A 25,490-nucleotide genomic window follows, 5' to 3' on the forward strand; every position below is an offset into this window, starting at 1 on the left:
CAAGTGCACACGGAGGCTCAGTATTGCACCAAAGGCATCAGAAAAGACTGGCTCTTTTATTCCAAATATTGAGCAGTTCATCACCTCAAGGATTTTTTTTTTGAGAATAAAATATGCTTGATCTCACACACTAGAAAGTCAGCAACTCAATAACTTACCAGAAAACTCTTTAAAATTCACACGCCTGACTTTCAGAGGAGTCTCTCATCCATCTCATTTATTACGTTTTCTAGCTTCGCATTCAGCACAACACAGCGGAGCATCTCAGGGGTGTTATCGTGGTACCAGCATGTACAAACACAGACCCAAGTTTGTGGAGAAAACACATTTAAAGTGGGAATCTAAGCCTAAAACTAAAGAGGGAGCTCCCTCTGAAGGTGCAGCCATCCCTCCGTGCACCAGGTATATAGTTTTCTATACACCGGGTATATATGTTCTCCCTCGTCACACGGGATGATCACCTGATGACGCCACTAGGGAGGGATTCATTTCCACCGGGCGACCTTGAAATGTGTGCGGCAAATACGGCATTCCAGCACGTGACCCCAGGGTTGCCGGGTGAAACACACACACACACACACACACACACACACACACACACACACACACGTGTGCAGCCGTGTACAAATCCCATCTTCGGAACCCGCGAGGGGTCACGCCCCGAACTTGACGCACATCCGAGCGTGCGACCTTCTGGAAGCCATGCTCTGTTCCGGAGTGCGGGGGGGTGGAGGTGTAAGGTGCATCAGAATCAGGAACACAGAGTTGCGTGCCCTCCTACCTAGAGAACGACTGCAGCTGGTCATCCCGATGAAGGGCGCACGGGACGGCACGACGCGGGACACGCTACGTGTCCTCAAAGCCCAATCCCTCCCAGCACAAGGGACAAACCACGTCAGCCTCCGCAGGCCCGCGACCTCACACGTGGTTCACAACACTTCGAGCTCACCCCAAGATACCCTCATGACGGAAGTCACGTAGCTTCGAGAGGTCACTAATGAACAAGCCTGGAGCAGTTAAGGCAGAACAATTTTTAATCATTTGTAAAAGGGAATCTGCACATGCACGTTCACGTCGCTAGGCAAATCCGGGATCCACAACACGCACGTGTTTGCCTTTCTCTGCGCGGCCACGCGAACCGTTCAGGAAAGGCACCCCTTGCTAACAGAGCCCCCCCCCCCTCCCCGGTCACAATGAAGGCCGTGACACGCCTGGATTTTCTTTCACAGAAAGAGTAAAATGTCATTCAGCTGTTGCCTTTTCTGCCCCCTAGGACTCTAACAATATGCGATTTAAGTAGGAAAGCACTTCAGTCATTGGAGTAAAACACTCTTTAAAAAAATAATACTTCAAAAAGTAAAGCAAAATCTTTTACCAAAATAATTCTTTCACTTTTCGAACTGTTCTCTCCACAAGCCAATTTCACAACCAGGGAATGGAATTCTCTTCCGCCGGCTTAAAGAATGTCACTCAAATTATTATTTATCCCCTTGCCCTTAATTCGAGGCGGAAAAGTGAAGGAAAATGTATTACCCAGAAATTCCAAAAGAAGGTCAGTGTCATGAGACATACAGAATAAGGCTCTTTGGATGGTCTCACCTCTACATCTTTTTAATATATTAACGACAGTTATAATAGGAGGGATATGGCTAAAATGCTCGTAACAATAACCCAGTCAGAGTGAAGTAATAAATAACCGTGCCTACAAAGAACATAACTTCTTGGAACCATTTTCATAAAACCACCTCGCTTCTTCTGAGAGCTCCCGACAGAGCTCCCCATCGTTCCCGTGTGGCACGAGCTCAGTTCAAGTCCACCACGTCCACGGCACCGCCCGGCTGGATAGAGGCTGCTGGCAGGGAGTCGAGCGGATGGCAAGCACTGCCCTAGTAACGTCTACTGTCATCCGAACTTAAGGCGCTACAAAGTTACAGACAGCTGGACAAAGCACATTCTAAATAAAACGTCTGCCGCAGGTGCATTAAGGCATAAATATTCCAGCCTCGGGCCACGAAACTGAGGAGGCGGGGAGGGGGGGCGGCGAGGGAAAGACGCCCATGACCTAGATTACCTTTCACCAAAGGAACCCCAGAACTCCTCAGCTAACAATCAGACCCGTCGGCAAATCCTGCAGGGGGACCCCGCGGGCCAAGCCAGCAGGGTGAGGGCGGAGACCCCGCAGAGCCAGGGACCCTCAGCCCTCCCTGCACCAGCAGGAGGTGTGGCACACAGGCCACCAATGGACACGTGCCCCTCCTCTACCGAAGTCCTGCGCATCTGGCGTTCCTCAGCCGAACTGTCATCGGCAGGGACCCCCCCCCCCCCCGCCCCCCCAGGCAGCCACCTGTGCCACATGGCCCGTCAGCCCATAACGAGCTGCTGCGGGAGCGGGCGGGACCGGACGGGACCGGACAACGTTGCCACTGGCTTTCAGCCATGACCGAGACATGCCTCCCACGCTTTAAACGCACCTGATCCCCCCGCCCCCCAAGCCTGCAAAGCACCCCCTTCACACTTCACTCAGAAACGCCAACCCCGGGGCACCGGGAAGGGGGAGAGACGCCCCTCCGATTTCTCTGCTCTTAAGCAAATGACGGCACGTCAGGCTCCTGGGCTCCTGCTCCACGGCTCCCAAAACCTATCCTTCAATCGGGGGCGCCGGGTCTTCACACGACGTCAGGAGGCTGCTTGGGACGTTTCATGCGGAGGAAGAATGAACATCCTGGTTTTCGAAAGGTGGCGGTGGCTCTCTCCAGAAGGTGAAATTACTGAAAGTATCCGAGCAGGGGAAGTCCGAAGAATGGCTTCTTTTCAGCAGCGGGAAAACGTGGTCAACCACTTCGCAGAGTCGCACGTACCTGGAAGGAAGACGGACAGCGTCACTGCCCCCGAGGGACACCCAGCCGCGGGGACACCTGCCTGTACCCTGCGCGGGGCTTGGAAGTCAGGAGACAGCCACCAACCCGGGGACACAAGCCACCTGCTAACGCTATGGCAGCTGTTCTAGAACAATTCCTCACCAATTCACAGGCAGTCAGTGAGGATGGCAAGAGGCGTGGAGAAGGCCCCCTGGGCAAGGCGGGTGGAACCTGACTTGGCAGGAAGGACAGAAGAAGGGGGACAAGCGGGAATCGGCGTGGAGCTCACGGACGAGCACAGGGAGAAGAATCTCAGATAAAGCCCATCTCTGGATGATCAAACAGAGACCGCTGCCACTGTGCAAGGAAAAAAGCCTGGGCCTTGGGTCAAGGGGACACAGACGTGACCTGCAGCTCTGCTGAGTGACCCTGGGCAAAGGGCTTCATCCTTCTAAGCCGTAACGTCCTCAACCGAAAGGGAAAGGGAAAGGAAAACTGCCCCAGTGTTCGCATGAGAATTAAATAAAATACCAAATGTGACAATTAAATAATGCAGATTCAGTGCTCGAGGAATTTCTTCAACATACAGTATTAACATTAGGAAATAATCAGCCCTCGCTAATCATCAGCCTTAGGGAAAAAGCCTCCCACCTTATTTGCTGTGCAACCTTAGGCAAGTGTCTTGCCCTCTCTGGGCCTCAGGCCCTTCATCTTTACAGAATATGGAGTTGGGGCTAGATCAGTGTTTCTCAACATTCCCTGCAATAGTCTCCCACGCCATTTTGTGTGTATTCTCAAGACGCCGCGGGTTGGTCTCTGTGGCCTATGCTACAAAAAGGAAGTTGCTACACTGAATATGCATTTTCAGACCTCCGGGCGCCTCCAACTAGAAACTCCGACAGGCCCAGACCTCTCCGCACCTCCCCAGAGTCCTCCCCGACAGTCACCGGGTCCCCCTCCGGTTCCAATTTTCTAAAAACCAAAATGGGCTTTCGACACAAACTCCGGGAATTCGCATGTTCTCAGGCGTCAAATAACTTATTCCATAAGGACAAGAGTGTGTATTTAATAAAGGACCCCCGAAGGGCTTATGCGGAACCTCGTGCTTGCACAGAATCTCCCCTAATGAGGGAGAATGATGCGTTTCCTGGGGAGTGAAACAGATTTTTAAAACGCCTCCCGGCTTTAAGACCCATTTGAGCTCTGTGGCTGTGGGAGGCGCCCCCCCCCCCCCCGGCCCCCCGCGGGAACAGCCCCTCGGTGGCAGGCCTCAGATCCAAACTGTGGAGTGCTCCGGGTACAGGCTGGGCCCGTCTGCACTCCACTGGAACTCTACCCCGGGCCCCGCGGACCGGCAAGGCTCCATCGGAAGGCGGCTCAGGGGTTTCTCAGGGACAGCGTCCCGGGATCCGAGGTGACGGCCCCAAGTTCAGTGCCAGAGACAGGAAGGAGAGGTGCTCCCGCACAGGGAGGGCTGCGGCCCCCACCCAGCGTGGGGATGACAATGGACAGAGTCCCTCCCGCGCAGCCCACGCAGCCGCCCACCCTGGGCCCAGAGACTCAGCGAATGTGACAACCTCACAGGCCTCGGGGGCGAACCCTCCTCCCACGCCCCCTTGTGACGGACCTGCTACGTGCAGCGTCCCATCAGTTCAAGTTCTTTGTGACCCTGAAAAAGAGACTTCTTCTTAGACCTTCTCCAGACCAGGAAACCCTTGCACATGGAGGGCGCTGTGCTGGGGAACATGGGAGACGGGAGACCCAGGTGGGTGCTGTCGGGGCCAGGCCGAGCACGGCGGGCAGAGAGACCCTGCACGGCTGGTGGGAAGGAGGCAGTCCGTCCCCACTCTCGTCCCGCCAGTCGCCAGTCGGGAGGCAGCCTCACGTTCCAAGGACGGAGGAGGCCCCTGGCTCCATTGTCCTTTCTCCCCACGTGTCTTGCGAACTGCCTAGAAGCAGGCACGACTGGGGGAGGCAGCTGAGGGGGGCAGGCCCCAGGGCTCCCTCCAGCCTGAAGCTGGCCCCCGTTTGGGCTCCACGAAGCCTGAGCAGGTAAAAGGATCATCTTGGAAGTAAAAATGTGCTCTGGGGGGAACCTAAATCTCTCCTCTACCTAAAACCACTGGAGGTATCTGCAGAACACCAACCCCCCAGCTCCCCTCCTCGTGAGGAGGGTCCCACAGGCCCCCGTGGGGTCACTCGGGCCCCGGGCGCTTTTCTAGGTCTGAACACACCCTGCAGCCTCTGGAACAGGCCAAGCAGGAGGGCAACCGTGTGCCCAGGGTCGCCCGGTGGGCAAAGCTCACCACCACGAGGGCCAAGGAAAGGCTTCCCACTCTGAGGAGCTAGGAGGCCAGGGTGAAGCACCCCAGGGTCCAGAGAGATCCTGCAGCCGGCCAGGATGCCTCATTTCAAACGGGAGCCCAAGTCAGCCCCCTGCCTCAGGCAGACGGGGCTCCGACCAAGGGGACGAGAAGAATTCTTACATTTCTGGTAAGCGTCATCTCAGGTCCGTGTGTGAAAACACCTAGAGTGTCTCGCCTGTAAATACAGCTTCACAGGCTAGTTCAGTCTGGTTACATTTCCCGTTTGCGTGCTAGGCTTTTCAAGCCTAGCTTGGCAAATCTAAACCACTAGTTTTGAAACTCGTTCCGTTCCACTCGGTGGCAGAACCTGTCCACGAAGTTTAGACTGTGGGGATCCAGAGGGGATCTGAGTTCATGCAGACGGTCCAAAAGTGAGGTTTTGGACAAAATACAAGGAGTTAAAATACATTTTCTTGGCAGGAACTGAAGATTAAAATACAGGAAACAAAGGATAAAAAGGCATACTGTGAACCTTAAAACATCATTCCAAGAGGGAGACCGCAACGACAACGTAATGACCCAGGAATCCCACAAAACATGCGCGATACTCACGAGGAGGTGTTGGTCTTTGCGTGCTCCTGTACAAGTTCTCCTTTGGGATTGACAGTAAATATTCTGTTCAAAGACACTCCTACTTGCTTATACGAATACACATCCTGTATTTGGTGAAGTACAAATTAGAAAAAAAAAAGAGTTCATTGTAAATACGAATACGCAATATTCCGGATCTGATGCAGTCTTATAAAACTCTCATTAACCCCAACTATACTTCCAAGGAGTGTAGAGGAAGAATATCTCTGGATGTGAAATTATTAAATCAGATTTCCCCCCGGGCCTTGGTTCGCTCATCCATGCAAGAACTGAGCTAATGAGTAAACAGCCTACCTCGTCGCCTCGTCCCCTGCAATTCTCACACCCCTTGAGGCTGTTTTATTCTCTGACCCGTTTTCTCAGGCATAAGTTTCAAAAGGGGAAGTCTCTTCCTGGGAAGTTAGTACCCAACTGTATTATCCAGACTGCTAAACTCTCCAGCAAAAATGTGGGTAGTACACATTAAAATCTTTTACCGTAGGCAACAGTGCTCTTAAAACCTGCGATGCCAAATTCACCGTGGCGTTAAGGCTTGGCTTTGTGGTACCCTCCTGGTAGAAAGGGGCCAAGCCTATTCGATGTTCTTGTTTTACTAATTCAGCAAGTCATTTGGAATCTGAAGTTTCTAGTCCGACACTGCAAGCTTCAGATGGAAATCCACTAGCCGAGCTTCCAAGGAAACAAAAGGCCACGAAATAATGTGCAGTCTCTCCTTACAACTACTGCTGGTGGGAGGGGATGCTGGCGCCACACTGTCACCCAGGCCCACCCTTCCGATGACCGCTGTCAGAAAAGACAGTAAGTTTCAAGAGCTCTCACGCAGCCCGTCTGTTACTTACGGCCGGTCGGTTTCCAAAAGCAGCGTAAAAGGGTTCCGTGTTTGGAAAAAACAGATTTTTGATGTCTGTCAGACACTGGACTTTAAACTTCTCGGGCTTCTTTTCAATCACTTCTCTGTGAAAACAAATAAATAATCAATGGATCAGCCTGAGAGGAGGGGCTTCAGGAGCATCAAACTACTTTTAGATGCCGAAGATGCCGTGACACTAAGAACATTCCCGTATCTTCAAAAGGCAACCATGCGTAAGTCAGGGCGGCGGTCCCCGAAAAGCACGAGAGAGAAGGCGGAGAATCTGTACTTTCCAGTCTTCCCACAGAGCAAACGCTGAGGACAAGTGATTTTACCAAAGACCTCCACCAGGCACCCGAGTTACAAAGAATTCCAGACACACAAGAAGGGAGAACGTCTCGACGCTCATTTTATGAGGCTAGTGTCACCTCAAACACGAGACTCAGAGGAGAAAAATATGAGCGAAGAGGGGGCCAACCTCACGAGTGAGACGTCAGTGCAAACGTCCTAACTAAGTATGGACGTGCAAACTGACTGCAACAACTTTTTGCGCATGAGTTTTATTCCAGGAACACAAGAGTAATTCGATACGCTAAACCAAGTAACGCAGTATAACAGGGTAACAGATTCAAGTACCAGAAAATATACCTGGTCAATAGACACAGGCAGGGCATTTGATACAATGTGGTATCTACCCAAGATGAAACATCTTAAACCCGGAATAGCAGGGAATGGTCCACATGCACGGCAAGTGCCCCGGTAAGAGTGGAACAACAGGTGGCCCCTGTGGCCATTTCGCCCCGACAATGCGCTGCGGGTCCTCATTGGCGCGGTGATGTAAGGAAAACATAAAAGTTATCAGGATAGGGAAGGAGAGAATAGAAGCTCTCGCTATTCACACACACAAAAATAATAATAATAATTGATTAAAAAACTAATCCACAGACGAATTACCATTATTGATAAGAGATCAATCCGATGCTGGCTATAAAATTGGTATAGAAAAAAAATTAATGTACAAAAATCAATTGCATTTTCACGCATCAGAAGAAACAAACAGGTAAACATGTAATTCTGTACACAGAACTCTAAAATCTCAAAGGTCTAGGAATAAACCTACTAGAAAGATGTGCCAGACTTTTATGGATAAAATTATAAATGTTATTGAAACATAATAGGGAAGACCTAAATGAAATACACCATGTAAGTGAACTGGGAGATTCAATATTATAAGGAGATACTAATTCTCCCGAAATTGAGCTACAGATTCACTGTCATTTCAGTCAAACTCTCGACAGGATTTTGTCTGTATGCTCTTGTAAGACTTGATAGTCAGTTACACACAAGAGCAAAGGCCAGAAACCAAACCACACATTGATGGACACTTGATTCACGAGCACGACGACAGTTCAGAGCAAGAGGAAATGGGCAATCATTTCAGTAAATGGTGCTGGGACAACTGAACATCCCTTTAAGGAAGGCAAAAAAAAAGAAGGGAAATGGACTCTCCCGCACTCCACACGCAAAAATCAATTCCTGGTGGTTTACACGCCGAAACCTGAAAGGCCAACACCTTTAGATAAAATACAGGAGGCTACCTTCATGCCCTCGGCCAGGGAAGCCCTTTTTTAACACACAAATAGCACAAACTACAGGGGAGATGATATGTTCAAGTACATGAAACTGAGAATTTATGTTCATCACAAGCGATAGACCAGGGGACAGCTGTCTGCAGCGCTCATAACAAAGGCTACATATATACAATCTGTAACACACACTTACGAACCAAAAAGGAAATTGAGAAAGAAACGTGAACAGGCACCTCACAGAAGATGAGGCCCAAACGGACAACACACACACGCAGACAGACATTTCACACCCACCGGACGAGCAAAAATGTAAACAGCTGACGTGCTGGCAAGAAAGTAGAGCAGGGGGGGGGGCATTTCCACACCACTGATGGTGCATAAATGGGTTCGACCCCTTTGGAAAACAGTTTGGAACAAACTCGTAACGCTGAATGTGTGCCTATGCTCTGTGGCCAGAAATCCCGCTCCTAAGTGTTCACGCTAAAGCAGCTAGTGAGTGCGCCCCCAGCGGGCACACACAAGAAGTGCAGCTCTCAATGGTAAAAAGCTGGAAGTGACCCAAGTCTCCATCCGTAGTGGCACGGATGAACCGTGGTAGGTCCTACAACAGGAGCGCAGACAGACGTAAAATGAATGGGTTACAGGTCTACTCAACAGTCACGGGAACATATTGTTGAGCGAAAACAGCCAGCCCCACAGAACACACGGTAGGTTTACATAAAGTTCACACGCGTGCACAATTAAACGTATCGGTTAGGGTCACAAATGTATGTGATAACACAGCTTAGAACAGCAAGGGATGTTTCACAAAGATTCAGGGACAGTGGCTAACGTCACTACTAGGATTTCAAAAGGAATGGTCTGTCCCTTTGCTTTCACTGGATGGTGGGTATGCTGGTGTTCACTCTTTGATTATCGTTTATACCCCGCATATATCTTAGAAATAGTCTTCTGTATCTGCTCAAAATGTAATTTAGGCGTGCCTGGGTGGCTCAGTAGGTTGAGCATCTGACTACGGCTCAGGTCATGATCTTGGGGTTCGTGAGTTCGAGCTCCACGTCGGGCTCTGTGCTGTCAGCACGGAGCCTGCTTCGGATCCTCTGTCTCCCTCCCTCCCTCCCTCTCTACCCCTCCCCTGCTCATGCGTGCTCTCTCTCTCTCTCTCAAAAATAAACAAGCATTTTTTAAAAATGCAATTTAGATGCTGCTGCTGCTGATGGTGGTGGTGGTGGTGACATAGCTTTAACCTGAGTGTCAAAAACCCCAAAGGCTGGTCCTGGCTCTGTACTGACTTCTGTGGACTCCAGAGCCCTTCTTAACCTTAACACTAAAGAGTTTTATATTCTATATCTTAGGACCCTTATGGGTAGAAACATGGCTGATGTCTGATTATGAGTCTCAAACTTCAATCCACCTGGAGGACACCATCCAAATTCAGCTTGCTGCTTCAATCTCTCTCTCTCTCTCTCTCTCTCTCTCTCTCATGCACGCACATACCCACAGCCTGTGTGCTTGAGGGTGTGGGTAAGTGGCAGGTGGGGAGGAAGGTGTCTCCACGCGCACATACCGGGTAAAAAAAATACACACTAAGAAAACACGCCGTGGCCCCACGCCACTAGTGCAAGGCTCCTCGTGGGCACTAAGGTGACCCGGGAAGAAGCGGTGAGGGCTCCTGTCCAGAATGCTCCCTGGCACAGCCTGTCTTCAGTGATCTGCATTTGCAATTAGTCCCTGGTCACTCAACTCACCCTTGAGGTAATCTTCCTCCAGGAAACAATTACGTGTCATTTATCCAAGTCTCCGAGCACCTCAGCAAACCCCGAAGGGAAAACGTGGTCGCTGTTGAAACAGCTTCTCGTTTCCCAGAGACAGAGGCCAGCCTCTGTCTCTGCCAAACTCCAGGAAGGTCACATCTGCCCAGGAACCCCGTCTTGGGACTTGGCCAAGGCTAATCTGTCCAACCTGCCTGTCATCAGCGAGATCCCCCCGCCATGAGATGCGCCGTGCCTTACTAGGAATGTGCCCTGTGTTCACAGAGGGCTTATGAAAATGATCTAAAATGCCCTGACGCCACAACAAAAAAAAAGGCCAGCTGACTAAAAAGAATCACATGACTCAAAGCCAATCTCTACTTTAAAAGAAGAAGCTCCTGAACCAAAAGATCAGGTGTGTGAAACAGATTCCATCGGCTTCTTTTTTTCAGACACGTTTCCTTGAATCATAGCATTTCAGGGCTGGAAGGGACACTTGAGATCATCGAACAGAACCCTCCCAACTGGCAGGTGAGGAAACAGACCCAGGAAGGGGAAGCACCGCTTGCCACACCACCAGTCAGTCTCCAGGCAGCATCAGAGCTTGGGGGGGGGAGAGGGGGGCGCGGAGAAGGGGGGTCCACTTTGGGGGGGGGGGTCTCCGTCCTCACTTCAGAACCCTCTCTGCTATCCCTACAGACCGTGCTCTGCCCACAATGTTTATTTTCCTTCATTCCAATTTAGACCCAGGCGGTACAATCAAAACTGCCCCCGGGGCACCTGGGTGGTTCAGTCAGTTAAGCGTCCGACTGAGGCTCAGGTCACGATCTCGCGGTTTGTGGGTTCGAGCCCCGCGTCGGGCTCTGTGCTGACAGCTCGGAGCCTGGAGCCTGTTTCCCATCCTGTGTCTCCCTCTCTCTCTGCCCCTACCCTGCTCATGCTCTGTCTCTCTCGGTCTGTCAAAAATAAATAAATGTCAAAAAAAAATTTTTTTAATTAAAAAAAAAAGAACACCCAATGAAAGCATCTTGCTAGGGAAGGTCATTCTGGCTCCCACAGACTTGCCCGTCAATTCTAGAAAATCTGCAGGGCAGCTAATACCCAGAACAGCTCGGGCTGGAAAGTAGTATTAGAAGGAACAGGCTGTTGGCTGTGACCATCATCTCCGACCTCTGAGAGGGCACACACATTGTGAGGTTTCCTGGTTTGGTTTAGTAAGTCCTCACAAGGAAAAGGCAATAGATCTTGGACAGTGCTATTTAAATAAGAGGAAAAAATGAAAAGGATTACCTTAAACATGTATTTAGTGGTAGGATATCAGAGTAATAATGTCAACATTCTGCCTTGCCTCGCAAATCCTCAGTACTTAATACCTGATAATGAGTAGCTTGCTACAAAGTGTCGACATAAGTCAGGGACCTCATTTCACTCAAGTCTGGATTTGTACCCAGACCTACACTGTCAGGACAGCTCTCAGGATCTGAAATGCACTATGGCATCCATAAGTTTTGCCCAAATTTCTTGCCCAGAAACTACAAGTTTCAACGGGAGATCTTTTACTACAGGAAAAAAAAAAAAAAAAAAAAAAATTACAAATCACACAAAGCAAAGCTGTGATAGAAAAGGGATCCACAGATGGGGTGCCTGGGTGGCTCAGTGGGTTAAGCGTCTGACTTCGGCTCAGGTCACGGTCTCACGGTCTGTGAGTTCGAGCCCCGCATCAGGCTCTGTGCCGACAGCTCAGAGCCTGAACCCTGCTTCGGATTCTGTCTCCTTCTCTCTCTGCCCCTCCCCACTTGTGCCCTGTCTCTCTCTCAAAAATAAATAAATACAAAAAAAAAATTTTTTTTTTTTAAAGAAAAGGGATCCACAGAGCTGAAGAACAAATACCCCAGGAGGAGCCAATATGGCGCTTCGGGCCCATCTGGATGTTTCTGTCGTTTGCATGGTTAGCGGCAGCAAGCAGCTTATCGGGTTGTCAAACTGAGGCAGAATCATACCAAAGCATGTCACTGGGTCTTGAAGACAGAATTCTCTGATACTTAGAACCAGCCTTTGACAGGACCAACGTCCTATTACGACCACAGTAGATTGTGCTTTGAGAGCAGTCAGGGAGGCTGTCCTGGGCCTCAAGCTACCGGGAAGCCCGGTGTTCTCCTCTCCAACGCCAGGAGGCCAGACTCAGTTTGGCCCGGCTTCTCTGAACGCGGCTGTGGCGGGGAAGGGGGTGGTGTAGGGAGAAGGGTAATCAGAGGCTGGCTAGCGACGTTAGAGGGCCATTAAAACAGTGTTGGGCGCCTGGATGGTTGAGTCAGTTGAGCGTCTGACTCTTGGTTTTGGCTCAGGTCATGATCTCACAGTTTGTGAGACTGAGCCTCATGTCAGGCTTCGCAACTCCCAGCACAGAGCCTGCTCTGCCTCTCCCTCTCTCTCTGCCCCTCCCCTGCTCACTCGCTCTCCCTCCCTGTCAAAATAAATTTAAAAAATTAAAAACAAAACAAAACAAACGGCGTAACCAGAACTCCCAGAAAGGGTGAGTGTTCTGGGAGACCAAGGCCAGGCGGCGGCTGGTCGAGGGGCCACTTAACCCGGTCCAGGCCCCCGATTAGACAGAATGCAAGTTGATTCTCAGAATCCTTAAGACTCAGACCGGCCACGGTGGAGGGACAGCTGCCCACACCGAGGGAACAGCATGTGCGCACACTGGAGGCTTCAAGTAGAGAACTCTGTTCTGGAGAACGAGTTTCAAAAACTGCAAAGCAGGGCAGGGGCGAGTCAGGAAGAGTCACGTGACCCGAGCTCATGAATGTGGACTTGATCCTGAGAGCCACGATGAGCTGAAGAAGGGTGTGGAGGAGGTGACAGAACCAGACCTGCATCTTAGGACGGATCTGCTGGTGCCCACTGTGGCTCAGGAGATGGGCCAGGGCAGACCAGTTAAGAGGCTATGCTTGCAAAACCTTGCAGGGAAGAGGGGCGGGGGCGGAACTGGCCGGCAGATGTGGGGCGGGAGGTGTGTAAGCGAGAGCCATACCTGTGCAAGGCCGAGAAGAGACTGCTTGGGCTCAGCAGCAGGGGCCCCTGAGGCAGCACCGTGCCCCTCTCGTTGACCCAGTGCAAATAGCCCCTCGTCATGTCCGCCATCCCGATGGCACGTGCAGAACAGTAGAGAAACTTATATCCGTTTCTGCAAAAGAGACAAAGCATTCGGGTGTCACGGCATCCCGCGACCGAACCGCTCTGCGTTCACACACCCTGACCTGTGTTTCTCGAAGAAAGGCATTGCTGCAAGCTTCCTCACCAGCAGAAGGCCACCTCCTATACAACACTATTTGGCACTGAGAGGGAAGCCTGAATGCTTTTCGCTGTCCCTCACTGAGCCCACGTCCCTCACTTGGTTTGATCCTCACGGCAAGTCCGTTCGGTAGGGCTTTTCCCTCCGCTTTATGCTGGAGACGCTGAGGCTCTATGCAAACTGGCCGGGCTACCTGCCCCTGCACTGCTCATCTTCCGGGTCCCTGCTCCCCGGAAAGGCCACCCAGCCACCAGCGCACAGGGTCCCTGCAGGTGCACCGCAGCACGGAGCCCGTCCCCCCGCCCCCGACACACGCCATCAAATCCTCCCGTCGGCGGGATGATTCCCGAAAGCACATAAATACGTACCCGCCCCCTCTCATCTCGTCCTAAACACAACCACCGCCTTGGGTTTTCCTTCTCCGCACCGATTCCCCGTCGCCCTGCTCCCTCGGCCTTGTGTCTGCACTGACCACACTTCTCCACCCGCGTCACCCCGCTTCAAGCGGACTCGGTCCCCTGCCTTGCTAGCCCCCCCAGGTCCCTGCGACGCCGCATAGAAACAGACTTCGTGGCACACCCAGCACGTGTGACAGTCCCTCCCTCTGGAGCGCCTCCGTCCCCCGGCTTCCGGTCCCCACCGTCCCCAGTCTGCTTCCAGCAGCAGCCGGCTCTTCCCAGATAGGCCTGGGCCCCGTCTCCACCCAGGCTCTAGGTGCCCGAGTCCTGGGGTCCTCACCGCCTCACTCCCCGCGGGATCACACCCACTCCCTGACGGCCCTGAATGCCACAAACAAACCGGAGCGGCGTGCGCTATTTGTGATGTTGTGATACGATACAGATCTCTGTGGTTCTCATCCCCGGGTCCCAGCACAGAGCTTCCACACCCTTGGACTTTCTGAGTGACCAGGCACCTATTATCCAACACAAGCCCCTTCCTCCACACACCCCTGAGTTTATGCTGATGAGGGAGGCCACGGTTGCCATAGGGACCAGCCATGCAATCTGAGGGCAGGAACTTTCATCCCCACCAACCCCTCCCCCACCCATCCCCCCCCCCCCCCCCCCCCGCCCCACGCACACAAATTCTGGGCAAGGCAGAGGGGCTGGAGACGGAATTCAATCACCAACAGTCAATGATCTAATCAATCGTGCCTACACAAAACCCCTCAACAATGGGGTTCAGGGTTGGGAGAGGCAGGTTGAGTGCCTCCACGTGCTGGGACACACCCCCACCCCGTGGAGACGAGACCCTTCCAGACATCGTTCTATGTGCCTCTGCACCCGGCTGTTCATTTGTATCCTGTAGAATAAACCCGAGCGTTTGCCTAAGTTCTGTGAGCCTTTATAGCACATTATTAAACCCGAGAGGCGGTTGTGGGGACCCCTGATCTGTAGCCAAGTTGGGCACAAGCGGGGATAAACTAGGGACCTCCTATTCGCGGCTGGCATCTGCGGTGGGAGGTGTCTTTGGACCGGGCCCCTAACCTGTGGGGTCTACCCTACCTCTGGGCAGCTGGTGTCAGAAGTGGACTGAATTGTTGGGACACCCAGGTGGCGCCTGTAGGGAATTTCAGAACCGCGTCGTGCGACAGCCCCACACGTTGGGTGCCAGCAGTGTTGGGAATGAAACACAGATCGCAGGCCAACTCTTCGATGACATACAACCTTACTGCCTGAGCAGGACTGCACTCCCCTCGTTTTAACCCTTGAAAGCTTAGTGACCAAAACGAGATGAGCTGTTAAGATCAAAGGTATGCCACGTTTCAAAGGCTTACTGTAAAAAAACAGAAGCTATCTCCCGTTAGTAATTTTTATATTGATTTTAAACGGTAACGGTTTCCATGTACGTATTGGGCTAAATAAAATACACTAAACGTTTTTTAAACACGATCTGTACCTGGCATCCTTCCAGATTTATACTTCCAGTCCAGACGCCTCTCTTAAGCTCCAGGCCAATACGTGCAACCACAAACCGCCCCATCACTAATGAGACAGACGACGTACCCCCGACGCGGTGTGCCCACAGTCAAATGTGCACGGGCGCTCCTGCCGCGTCCTTGCTAAGCAAGTGGCTCTCGCTGGCCCAGGTGAAAGGTCAAACCTCAGGGCCACCTGGGAGTCTACTTCTCATGACCACTGCCCCCCACCGCCCCCACGGCCTCAACTCCACCCCAGCAAGGACCCCAAACCACCCCCGAGTCCCCTGCTACCGGGACGGGGCCTCTCACCTCTATTCCCACAGCAGCTTGAATCGGCTCCCAACCCCCCCCCACCCCCACACCAAGTCTGGACACAGAAAGAAACCTCAAAACACACTCACGGCGTGCTCAACACCCTGAAGAGCCTCGACATCTCTCTCAGACACAATCCAAACTCCACAAGGCCAGTGAGACCTGGTCCCCATCGCTCTCTCCAACCCCATTTACTCCCTCACTCCCACTCACCAGAAAGATGCCCTTGCCAGTCTTCCGAGGCACCATGCTCATTCCTGCACTGGGCACCTGCACATGCTGTTCCTTCTGCCTGGAACACTGTTCCCCACACCCCAGGCTTACTCCCTCACCTCACCTAGGTCTCTGCTCAGACATCACCTCCTCAGAGGGCCCTTCCCTTGTCCCCCTATTTAATAAAACACACACTCCCGGGGCGCCTGGGTGGCTCAGTCGGTTAAGCGTCCGACTTCGGCTCAGCTCATGATCTCGCGGTTTATAAGTTCAAGCCCCACGTCGGGCTCTGTGCTGACAGCTCGGAGCCTGGAGTCTGCTTTGGATTCTGTGTCTCCCCTTCTCTCTGCCCCTCCCCTGCTCTTGCTCTGTTTGTCTCTCTCCCTCTCTCTCAAAAATAAATAAGCATCGACAAAATTTGTTTAAAAATTGTTTAAAAAAAAAAAGGGGGCTGCCTGGGTGGCTCAGTTGGGTGGGCGGCTGACTTCAGCTCAGGTCATGATTTTACAGTTTGAAGGTTCGTTGCGTTCGAGCCCCGTGTCGGGCTCTGTGCTGACAGCTCAGAGCCTGGAGCCTGCTTTGGATTCTGTGTCTCCCCTTCTCTCTGCCCCTCCCCTGCTCATGCTCTGTCTGTCTCTGTTTCTCAATAATAAATAAACGTTAAAATAAAAAAAAAAAAAAAAGTAAAACACACACTCCCCTATCCCCACTTCAGCGACAAAACCTTTGCTCTGCTTTAGTCTTCCTAATGGCACCCATCACTAATGTTACAGTATAGTTCCTGGTTTGAAGGTGATCTCTTGTTAATCCATAAGCCCCCTGAGGGCGGGGACTTGGTCTCATGCCTTGCTGTAACCCCAGGGCCAAAAACAGTGCCTGGCAAGCCACAGACACTTAGTAAATATTTGCTGAATGAGAGAACACAAACTGCCCACTTCTCCCTGACTTAGTCCTCCAGCATGAAGATTTGATGCTGGTTAAGGGGTTCATCTCTAGACTTGCTTATGAATAAATCTGGCCTTTTGTAGCAACGTGGACGGAACTGGAGAATGTTATGCTAAGTGAAATAAGTCCTACAGAGAAAGACAGATCCCATGTTTTCACTCTTATGTGGATCCTGAGAAACTTAACAGAAGACCATGGGGGAGGGGAAGGGAAAAAAAACAAAGAAGGTTAGAGAGGGAGGGAGGCAAACCATAAGAGACTCTTAAATACTGAGAGTAAACTGAGGGTTGATGGGGGGTGGGAGGGAGGCGGGGGTGGGTGATGGGCATTGAGGAGGGCACCTGTTGGGACGTGCACTGGCTATTGTATGGAAACCAATCTGACAAGACATTTCATATTTAAATAAATAAATACGTCCTTTAAAACCAAGAAACAGGAAACTTTTAAGAGGGAGAGAATCCAGAAATACCAGCTTGTCTGGAATCCAGGGATGCGTCTTAAAATCAAGCAACCTTTTTACTCAAACATCTTTGTATTTTAGCTCTCTGATTAATGCAGTCTTTAAAAAAAATACCCACTCTTTCTGTATATAGCTCTTCACATCGGAGTCCTAAAAGAGGCCACCTGCAGGGGTTTGAGATGCTAATTTTATTCAAAACCTGATTTCCTAATACATTTCAGGGTTTGATCAGGCCACTCACTGCCTCCTTCTCACCAGGCAAGTATTCTGCTTCAAAGGCCATTACTAAACTTGGCTGGAAGATCAGCGCCAAGACTCCTGGAGGAGCTGGGGGGGGGGGGAGGGGGGGGGGGCGGGGGGAATGGCTTGTTGATGGCAGAGGCTTCGCCCCCACGAAAGCCGCCTGAAATACCAAGCGCTCCCATCAAATGCTCCGGTGACGCCGAGTCACCAAAGCTTACTCTCAAGGGAGCCCCTGGGGGGTAAGACTGCTCACTCCTCACTCAGAAGGGCAGGACGCGCTGCTCCCACCAACACCTCGCCTGGGCTCCGGGTGCACACGGGGCCGGCACAGCCCTGCCCTTCGGGAATGGGCAGGTGGGGAGACCTACCCTTGACGCAAAAAAGGTGGACTTGTGGGCTCCCCGGGAGGGAAGGGCGAAGCCTGCCCGAGGCGAGCGTGCGCACAGACGTGCAACACACACGTGGGTCACACTTACCCCTCTGAGATCTCGGCAACTACAACAGGACTCGGGAGATACCAGAGCCAAAAAGAAAGAGGATTCCACGTCCCGGCGTCCCACTGACGGTTTTCTCCATATGTCTCAGCCTCTTGTATCTCTCTGAAAACACTTGGCCCAGGCAGATATTAAAATAGCTTGGAAAGATCACCCCTGGGGCTATTTGCCAAGAGAAGCGTCTAGGCGGACGTTTCTCCACCACTGACATCTTGGCCTGGATAAATCATTGCAGGGGGCCGGGCAGAAGCCCCGACAAGGCCGCCCTGTTGGATGTCTAGCAGCATCCCTGGCTTCCACCTGCTAGGGGTCCTCGACACACCCCAGGCATGGCGACCAGAAAGGGGCTCCGGGCATGGTCATGGGTCCCTGGGGGCCAAAATCGCCCTCGGTGGAGAGCACTCTTGCAAAAAAAAAAAGGGGGCCCCTGTAGCCCCGTCTGCAGGCCCAGAGAGAGGATAACCGCTTGCTCCCTTAAGGATGGAAGGCTGTAGGCCAAGCTCAGACTTGTCCTCAGCCCGGCCTCCGAGGACCCCTGCCCAGAGCCTCCCTTCCGCGCCCACCGTGCTCACTCCGGCCTGGCTCTCAGCCCCACCTCCTCTCGCCCTGCCTCCCCCTGTGACGAGTGCCCTTCTCTCAAACCCTGAAACCCTGCCCACCCAACAAGCCTCGGCTCCGGGCCTCCTTCTCGCTGAAACCGTCTTGGATTTCTCGCCCCTCCGATGAGATTTCATCTCTCCCTCGCTTCCGTCTGAGAAACCTGCATCTCACCGCGCGTCCCCTTCCCTGCATCCTTACAGGGTCCCCATCACCCGCTGCTACAGGATCCCGAGCTCCCTCACGGAGAGGCACCGGCACAGCCCCTGGTGTGCAGCAGATTCCCAATCAGAGTCTGCTAAACCCGGGGGGTCCTCGCAGAGGCCGGGCGTGGAAAAGAACGCCCAGCTGCACGACACACACACTTGTGACAGCAACCCCACGACGTGCGGGCACGGCATTTCTGGGCTGGCGGTGACCTCAGGGACCGCCCGGCCGAATTTTCCCCTTTTAGAGATGAGGAAACCAACGCTGGGAGTGGGGGACGAGGTCTAAGCGGCCAGGGTGAGCGAAGGGCCGTCCCCTTCAGATTCCGGCCGTCCCCCCGACTCCCCATCAGACTCTCCACCCTTACTGTCAGACGTTAACGAGTGCAGTCCCCTAAGACCCGGAGTGGGAGAAAAAAAACATCAGCGAAAAGGAGAAAAGAAAGACCCTAACGCATCTGCTAATGATGCTTTCCGCTTTCAGAATCCTGGCTTCGCACAGCAGTCTCCACGCCGCAGACGAACCCATCCACCCACGAAAACACGGGAGCATTCATGCTCGCTAAATCACACACACGTTGCTTTCTGCTTCCATCACTATAAAAATACCCATCAAGGAAGGCGGAAAATCAGAGCGGTTATTGCCCACGTCTAGCCCCTAAAAGACCCACGGGCTCAGTGAGCTGGATATTTTAGGGAAGAGTCTTTTACTTTCCTTGTGCAAGCTGACCGATACTTGAACGGGAGGGGAGAGTCTCACGTCTTCCGTTTCTATCGGCTGGTGTTCTTCTTAATCAATAACCAAGCCGGCTCCTTTACACCCCCTCGCTGAACAAGGTAACACTCAGCTCCACAGACAATTTCTCACAGCTGACTGTATTCGAAAAAGTAATTACATTTGGCAAAAATAAAATGAAATAAAATAAAATTGCCCTCATTTTCTGTGGTTGTCAGGCAAGCGGCTATCGGCGAGACTGGTTCTCCCGTTAGATAGATACTGCAGTGCAGGAATTTTAAGCGCAGCCTACATTCCAAAAAAGCAGAGTGAGGACAGAGTGATCCGTCCCCAAATCCTAAAGTAAACAGCATCACCTTCCTGGAACCCTAGAGCATGCCAAAGAGCTCTCTCACTAGGCCCGTGGGTAATCACAGGAGGACATCACAAGAATAGCACGGACTCACGAGAAGAGGGGGTCACCGCCACCCTCACCAGTCCTCAGTCCCCACACTTGTCCCGCTGCAGCTGCCCAGGACCCCAGAGGAGGAAGCATGCGGGGCGTGGCCAGCATGCAGGTTCACTCTAACCAGCAGTCAGCTAAGGGCATGTCGCACCGAGCCCGACCTGCGCCAGGATGCCAACAAGCCAACCCGGGCCCCTGGGTGTCAGTAAAGAGCTCAGTAAGGAGGTAAGAGCCACCCGGGGTCGCCGACTCTGGCCTGGAAAGGCATCATGAGGACTATGGCGTCTGAGCTGGGCACAACAAGCTGAAAAGAGACAAAAATCAGAGGTACGAGCATGCCGGGCAGAAGCCATCGTTTGAGCGTAGGCGGGAAAATGGGAAAACGAAGCATGGAGTGTGGGATGCGGCCTGGATTAGAACAGGAAGGTCTGGGGAGAAACTTGGAAAAGAAGGGCCTCGCAGAAGGCGGGGAAAGCCACGCCAAGGAGCCCCCGGGAGGTGCTCCGTGCAGAACCCCGGAGGCCATGGCCGAGCTGTGTGTGCAGACTGTTCCGGAAACCTAACTGTGTGGGAGCCGCTGAGGACACACATCAAACTCAGCGAATGAACAAACGTCAAGCCCCTTCCTCTTGGCCCAAATGAAAATACAGGAAGCAGGGGCGCCTGGGTGGCTCAGTCGGTTAAGCGTCCGACTTCGGCTCAGGTCATGATCTCGCGGTCTGTGGGTTCAAGCCCCGCGTCGGGCTCTGTGCTGACAGCTCAGAGCCTGGAGCCTGCTTCCGATTCTGTGTCTCCTCCCTTTCTCTCTGACCCTCCCCCATTCATGCTCTGTTTCTCTCTGCCTCAAAAATAAACAAACATTAAAAAAAAAAATTAAAAAAAAAAAAAAAAAAGAAAATACAGGAAGCATTCTGTACTCATTTTGGACCACCACCCACAGCCCTCACTCACCTCACGCTAGGCAACCAACGTAAAAAATGCTCAGGCGTTCTCTGCTAAGCTACCCTACTTGACTTTCCACGGAGATCTCTTTTCTGGGGGACAAACAAAAATGCAACTGTGCCCTTTTATGTTGTAATGTCCAGTGAGGAAAGGAGTGGATTTATGTTCCAAAGCCTAAAACGATTCAGGCCGTGAGCTTCCCGGTATCCTGACGCGGGAGAGTTTCTTCCAACTAAAAATAGATGTACTTTTCGGCGTCATGCGAGTCGCGGCAGGTCCCCGGTGGATTAATCCTTCCGAGCGAGAGGTCAGCCGTGGTGAGGCCGTGGGGAAAGGGGCCAACACACATGCTGTCTGCCAGACTGCGGGCTGGGCCTACCTTTGCGGAGGGCGATCCGGCCCCACCGAGCAGATCTGCTCATGTGCTCGCCCTCCTACCAGAAATTCCGCTTCCGGGACTCCACTTCACGCCAGCCCCGCCCCCCGTGTGTGCCGTCCTTATTTATTTATAGGCTCATCACACACTACAAACACTGCGTTTGAGTGCTTTGTGCGTCACCGTGGGAAATGGCGAAAAGACTGGTAACTACCTCCTCGGCTCGTCAACAGAGGGCTAGTTACACACAGAACGGTTGACCCATGTTACACGATTCGTGCAGCAGTGGAGAATGAGGCAGATCCCACAGGTGATGAAACAGAAAGATGTATTACTAAACGACGCACGCACGCGTGCGTCTCAGGGGCCTGGGGACAGCGCGCGTGGATTTTAAGGACAGCGGGACAGAACAAAACCGGTCACGGTGGCTCCGTTTCTGGGGAGCGGATCAGCTCGGTGCGGAGCAGAGAGGAAGAAGACACAAGCTCTGTACTCTCCAATTTCTCTAACTTTTCTTACTCCTCTGCATTGTTTAAAGACCCATGTATTACTTTTGTGATTTTTTGCGGGGGGTGACATCTGGAGAAGCTCAAACCGATGAGCCGGGCATCCGAGAAATCTGAGTTCTCCAACCCACCAGGGGCTGAGGGCCGCCTCCCAGCCACCCCACCCTCACCGCGGCGTCAGGCTCAGGAGGCCAGAGATCGTGTCCGCCTCATGACATCCCCCGTGCCCGTCCCTGGGCTAAGCACACAACAGGCACTCAGTAAATGCTGGACGAACGAATGAATGAGGGGCAGGAAAGGCTACTCCATTCATCTGTGCTCAGAGCACCGGCATGGCTTTGAGTGCCCATCCCCCCACCCCATCGTCACCTACAACGGGCCACAGGTGAGCGGCTCAGCCTGGGAATCACGGCCTGGTTCTCCGGCCTGACATCTCCTAACTCTGTGATTCCTCACCTGCCACCACCATGGCAAGGTGGGGCTGTCCTGGGTTGGCCTAAGGCACCTTCCAGCTCTGAGAGGCTGGAGAACAGGGGCGCCTGGGTGGCTCAGCGGGTTAAGCGTCCGACTTCGGCTCAGGTCATGATCTCGCGGTTTGTGAGTTCAAGCCCCGCGTCGGGCTCTGTGTTGACAGCTCGGAGCCTGGAGCCTGCTTGGGATTCTACGTCTCCCTCTCTCTCTGCCTCTTCCCTGTTTGCGCTCTGTCTCTGTCTCTCTCTCTCTCTCTCTCTCTCAAAAATAAATAAACATTAAGAAAAATCTTTTTTAAGAGGCTGGAGAACAGAAAGCCTTGGAGGGAGAGGTTTCACTGATGAGGGAGACTCTAGTCCACAGAAAGATGGAGAAAGCGACGAGCCGTGTGGGGAGGGAGAGACCCTGACGGGCCCTGACCCTGGAGACAGACCAGAGCAGACCGGGGCGGCTGTACCTCCTGTTAGCGGCCGGGGGCCTGTGGATAAACCACTTCAACCCTCCGAGTTTCTCTCTCGGTGAATTAATGCTATCAATTCTTACGGTAACTCTGAAAGGCTAGTAAGTGAAGTGACGCGTGCCCGACACAGGATGGCAGGTCGTCCCCCCCCCCCCCCCCGCCAACGCTAGCACCCGCCTTCCGCCAATGATTTTCGAGCCTCCTATCACTTCCTTTCTCGTCTCTGGGTACCGAACTCACACTTGGGAGCCGGCGGGATGGGGACTCACTTGTGTACTCAGAATCCTCCACCCGCCCCCCCCCCCCCACCCGGACCCCGCCCGCCTGAGCCGCCCGCGCCCCTCTTCACAGCCACCCTCACAGTCATGGCCCGTGCCATGATGTGATGGGGGCGAGGGCCCGGTACTTACTGGCTCACTTTATGGTACAGCTTAGCAATGCCCTGGTGGGTCCAATCCTTCCCGAGGGTGGGCAGAATGTGGCCAAGAGTATCTGACCTAAACAGAGAAACGAGAAAAAGAAAATAAAAAGGGCATGCCGAAAGGGGGGGCAAAAGCCCATTCCAGCTCACTGTACCAGAAATACCTCACGAGGGGCGCCAACAGGACCCGCGACTTACTTTCCGGAAAAGCCCAAAACGAAAGAAATCACATGAGGACGCTCACGGAGGGATACGTTAACACACGAAAGAGCACCTTCCAACTATCACGCCTCAAGGCCGTGACTCGCTAAGTCAAAGCAAAAAGGCCGTTCGGAAAGTCGCGCTTCGGAAACACCCACGAGAACAACAAAACCAGGGAGGCGGGAGCCCCGATGGAGACGAGCACCGAGCCCGGACTGCGCCTGTTTAAGGCGAGGGGCGAAGACCCCAGGACCACGCCGGGAACCGAACCGTACGGGCCCCACACGGTGCCACAGACCGCGAGCAGAAATGCCGGCTGCAGGCCCCAGGGCCCCGACACAGCCGGGCCCACCTGGTGATGGTCCCGTCGATGTCCGAAATGATGACTTTGTCGTCCCAGTCCCACAGGTAGATGGTGCCCTCGCAGCGGCACGTGCCTTGGTACTGTGTGGTCACGCTAAAGACCACGTCGTTGGGGCCGTTCTTCAACTTCAAGCTTTTCTGAAAAACATGAGCCGCGGGGCCGCTTGAGGGGAAAGCCCAGACTGAGGGCTATTTGGCCCCTCTTCCAGGAGGGGCGACGTCGGGATCGCTTTTCGAGCTCTCTGCCCTAGGCCACCGTACAACTCCTCCTTTCGCTGTCCCGCTCTCCGTGAGGACGGTTCTTCCCGGGGTCCGGCCATCCCGAACCCCAGGCCCACCTGAAAGGCAGCTCACCCACTCTCTGCAGGGGGCGGGAGGTGACGGGCAGGAAGCCTTGCCCTCATCGTTCCAACTTCAGAATAGGACCCACTCACTACTCCGCGACTAAATATGAAAGGGGACACGAAGCCAAGTGGGGAGACGTTTCCCGGAATAACCACAGATCCCAGGACTTCACAGCAGGCTCAGAAAGCACGGTTACCCTTTGGAGGTTTTGATCTCAGTGCTGGGACCCTCAGGTGCACACCAGCTGGTGGAGACTCAGGGTCCCCCCGGCATCGCTGGCCCGAGCCCAGTGCCACACCACTGCACAAGAGACTGCCAGGTGAGCTGGTGGCATTGAGCGGGAGTCTGGGCCTGACTTTTTCCCATGAAGCACCACGCCCGGCCCCCCCGCTAACTCTCGGGACAGAAGCGAAAGAGTGGGGACATGGCTCGCTGGCTGTTCATGGGAAACAAGGGGCAGGACAGGAAGGGTCTGGTGAAACCTGAAGAAGACACTGTGACCATGACGGCCCCCTGCCACCCGAAGCTCTCGAGAACCCCCCCCCCCCGGCCCTCGCAACTGCTTGACCTCCCCCAGGTTAGGAGATGCACAGCTCTCGCAAAGTGGAAAGAGCCTGGGAGAGTCGAGTCTATCAGTCACTGAAACCTGAGGATCAGTTGGCTTTGTCAGGCTTCCCTCCTCCGACACTTGGCAACAGGAGCCGGAGGGGCACCCAGACGCCCAAGCCAGCCGCTGAGTCTGGGCGGCCACGCCTCGGCCGGGGCGCACGAACACGAGGGAAGGACACACTCACCAGCTGCTCCGAGGTGAGCCGGAGGGTCTTCTTGTAGCTGACGCTGGACAACAGGGGGAGGTGGCCCGCACTTGGGGGCTTGGAAGCCGCGTGTTCGTCATCACTGGAGGATGACTCATGCTTTATCCTGGAACACACAGTGACGTAACCACCACTTAGGACATGCATCTGGGCAGCCGTGAAAAATGCATTAGGCCAGAATCAATGGCTGAGTCGATCGGGTCTCTCCCCAGTGCCGTCTCTCGGGGGGTCATTTACCATATGCCATGACATTTCCCCGTGAAGGCCCGCTAACTCCCATTCATACGCCTCCTGCATTATTCATCCGGGGCTGCCTCTCCTCGTTCACGTCCCTACTCACTCGCTATCATCACTCCACTTTCCACCAAGACTCTCCTCTTCCCGATAAACAGGGTTAAGCTCCGTCCTTGCCGAGGGAAACATTCTCTTCTGTTCCCCGAGGCTGCTGGCCAAGCACGAGAACTCTGAATTTCCACACACCCTGACGGATCAGTTCTGTGTTCACACCTCTCCAAACACACGTTTCTTTTTTTTTTTTTCAGTGTTTATTTATTTTTGAGAGAGAGAGAGAGAGAGAGAGAGAGAGAGAGAGAGAGAGAGAGCATGAGCGGGGGAGGGGCAGAGAGAGAGGGAGCCACAGAGTCCGAAGCAGGATCCAGGCTCTGAGCGATCAGCACAGAGCCCGACGCGGGGCTCGAACTCACGGACCGTGAGATCA

At 53.3% G+C, this 25,490-nt stretch overlaps 1 protein-coding gene across 4 annotated transcripts in view; it reads right to left on the reverse strand.

The window, feature by feature from the left end:
- Positions 1–1,016: 1,016 nt before the first annotated feature.
- The window catches only part of LPIN1 (lipin 1), a 129,292-nt gene continuing 104,818 nt past the window's right edge, over positions 1,017–25,490 (reverse strand). For all 4 annotated transcript variants that reach the window (XM_019451692.2, XM_019451709.2, XM_019451706.2 and 1 more), the window contains 7 exons: positions 24,752–24,878; positions 23,602–23,750; positions 23,038–23,124; positions 13,040–13,192; positions 6,655–6,769; positions 5,777–5,880; positions 1,017–2,858 (listed from right to left, as the gene is read on the reverse strand). In XM_019451692.2, coding sequence (XP_019307237.2) covers positions 2,699–2,858; positions 5,777–5,880; positions 6,655–6,769; positions 13,040–13,192; positions 23,038–23,124; positions 23,602–23,750; positions 24,752–24,878 — 895 coding nt within the window. In that variant the 3' untranslated portion in view covers positions 1,017–2,698. The remainder of the gene's footprint in view (positions 2,859–5,776; positions 5,881–6,654; positions 6,770–13,039; positions 13,193–23,037; positions 23,125–23,601; positions 23,751–24,751; positions 24,879–25,490) is intronic.

The sequence above is a fragment of the Panthera pardus genome, unplaced genomic scaffold (assembly GCF_024362965.1).
Source record: "Panthera pardus isolate Hobbes unplaced genomic scaffold, ASM2436296v1 HiC_scaffold_26, whole genome shotgun sequence".
Classification (NCBI taxonomy): domain Eukaryota; kingdom Metazoa; phylum Chordata; class Mammalia; order Carnivora; family Felidae; genus Panthera; species Panthera pardus.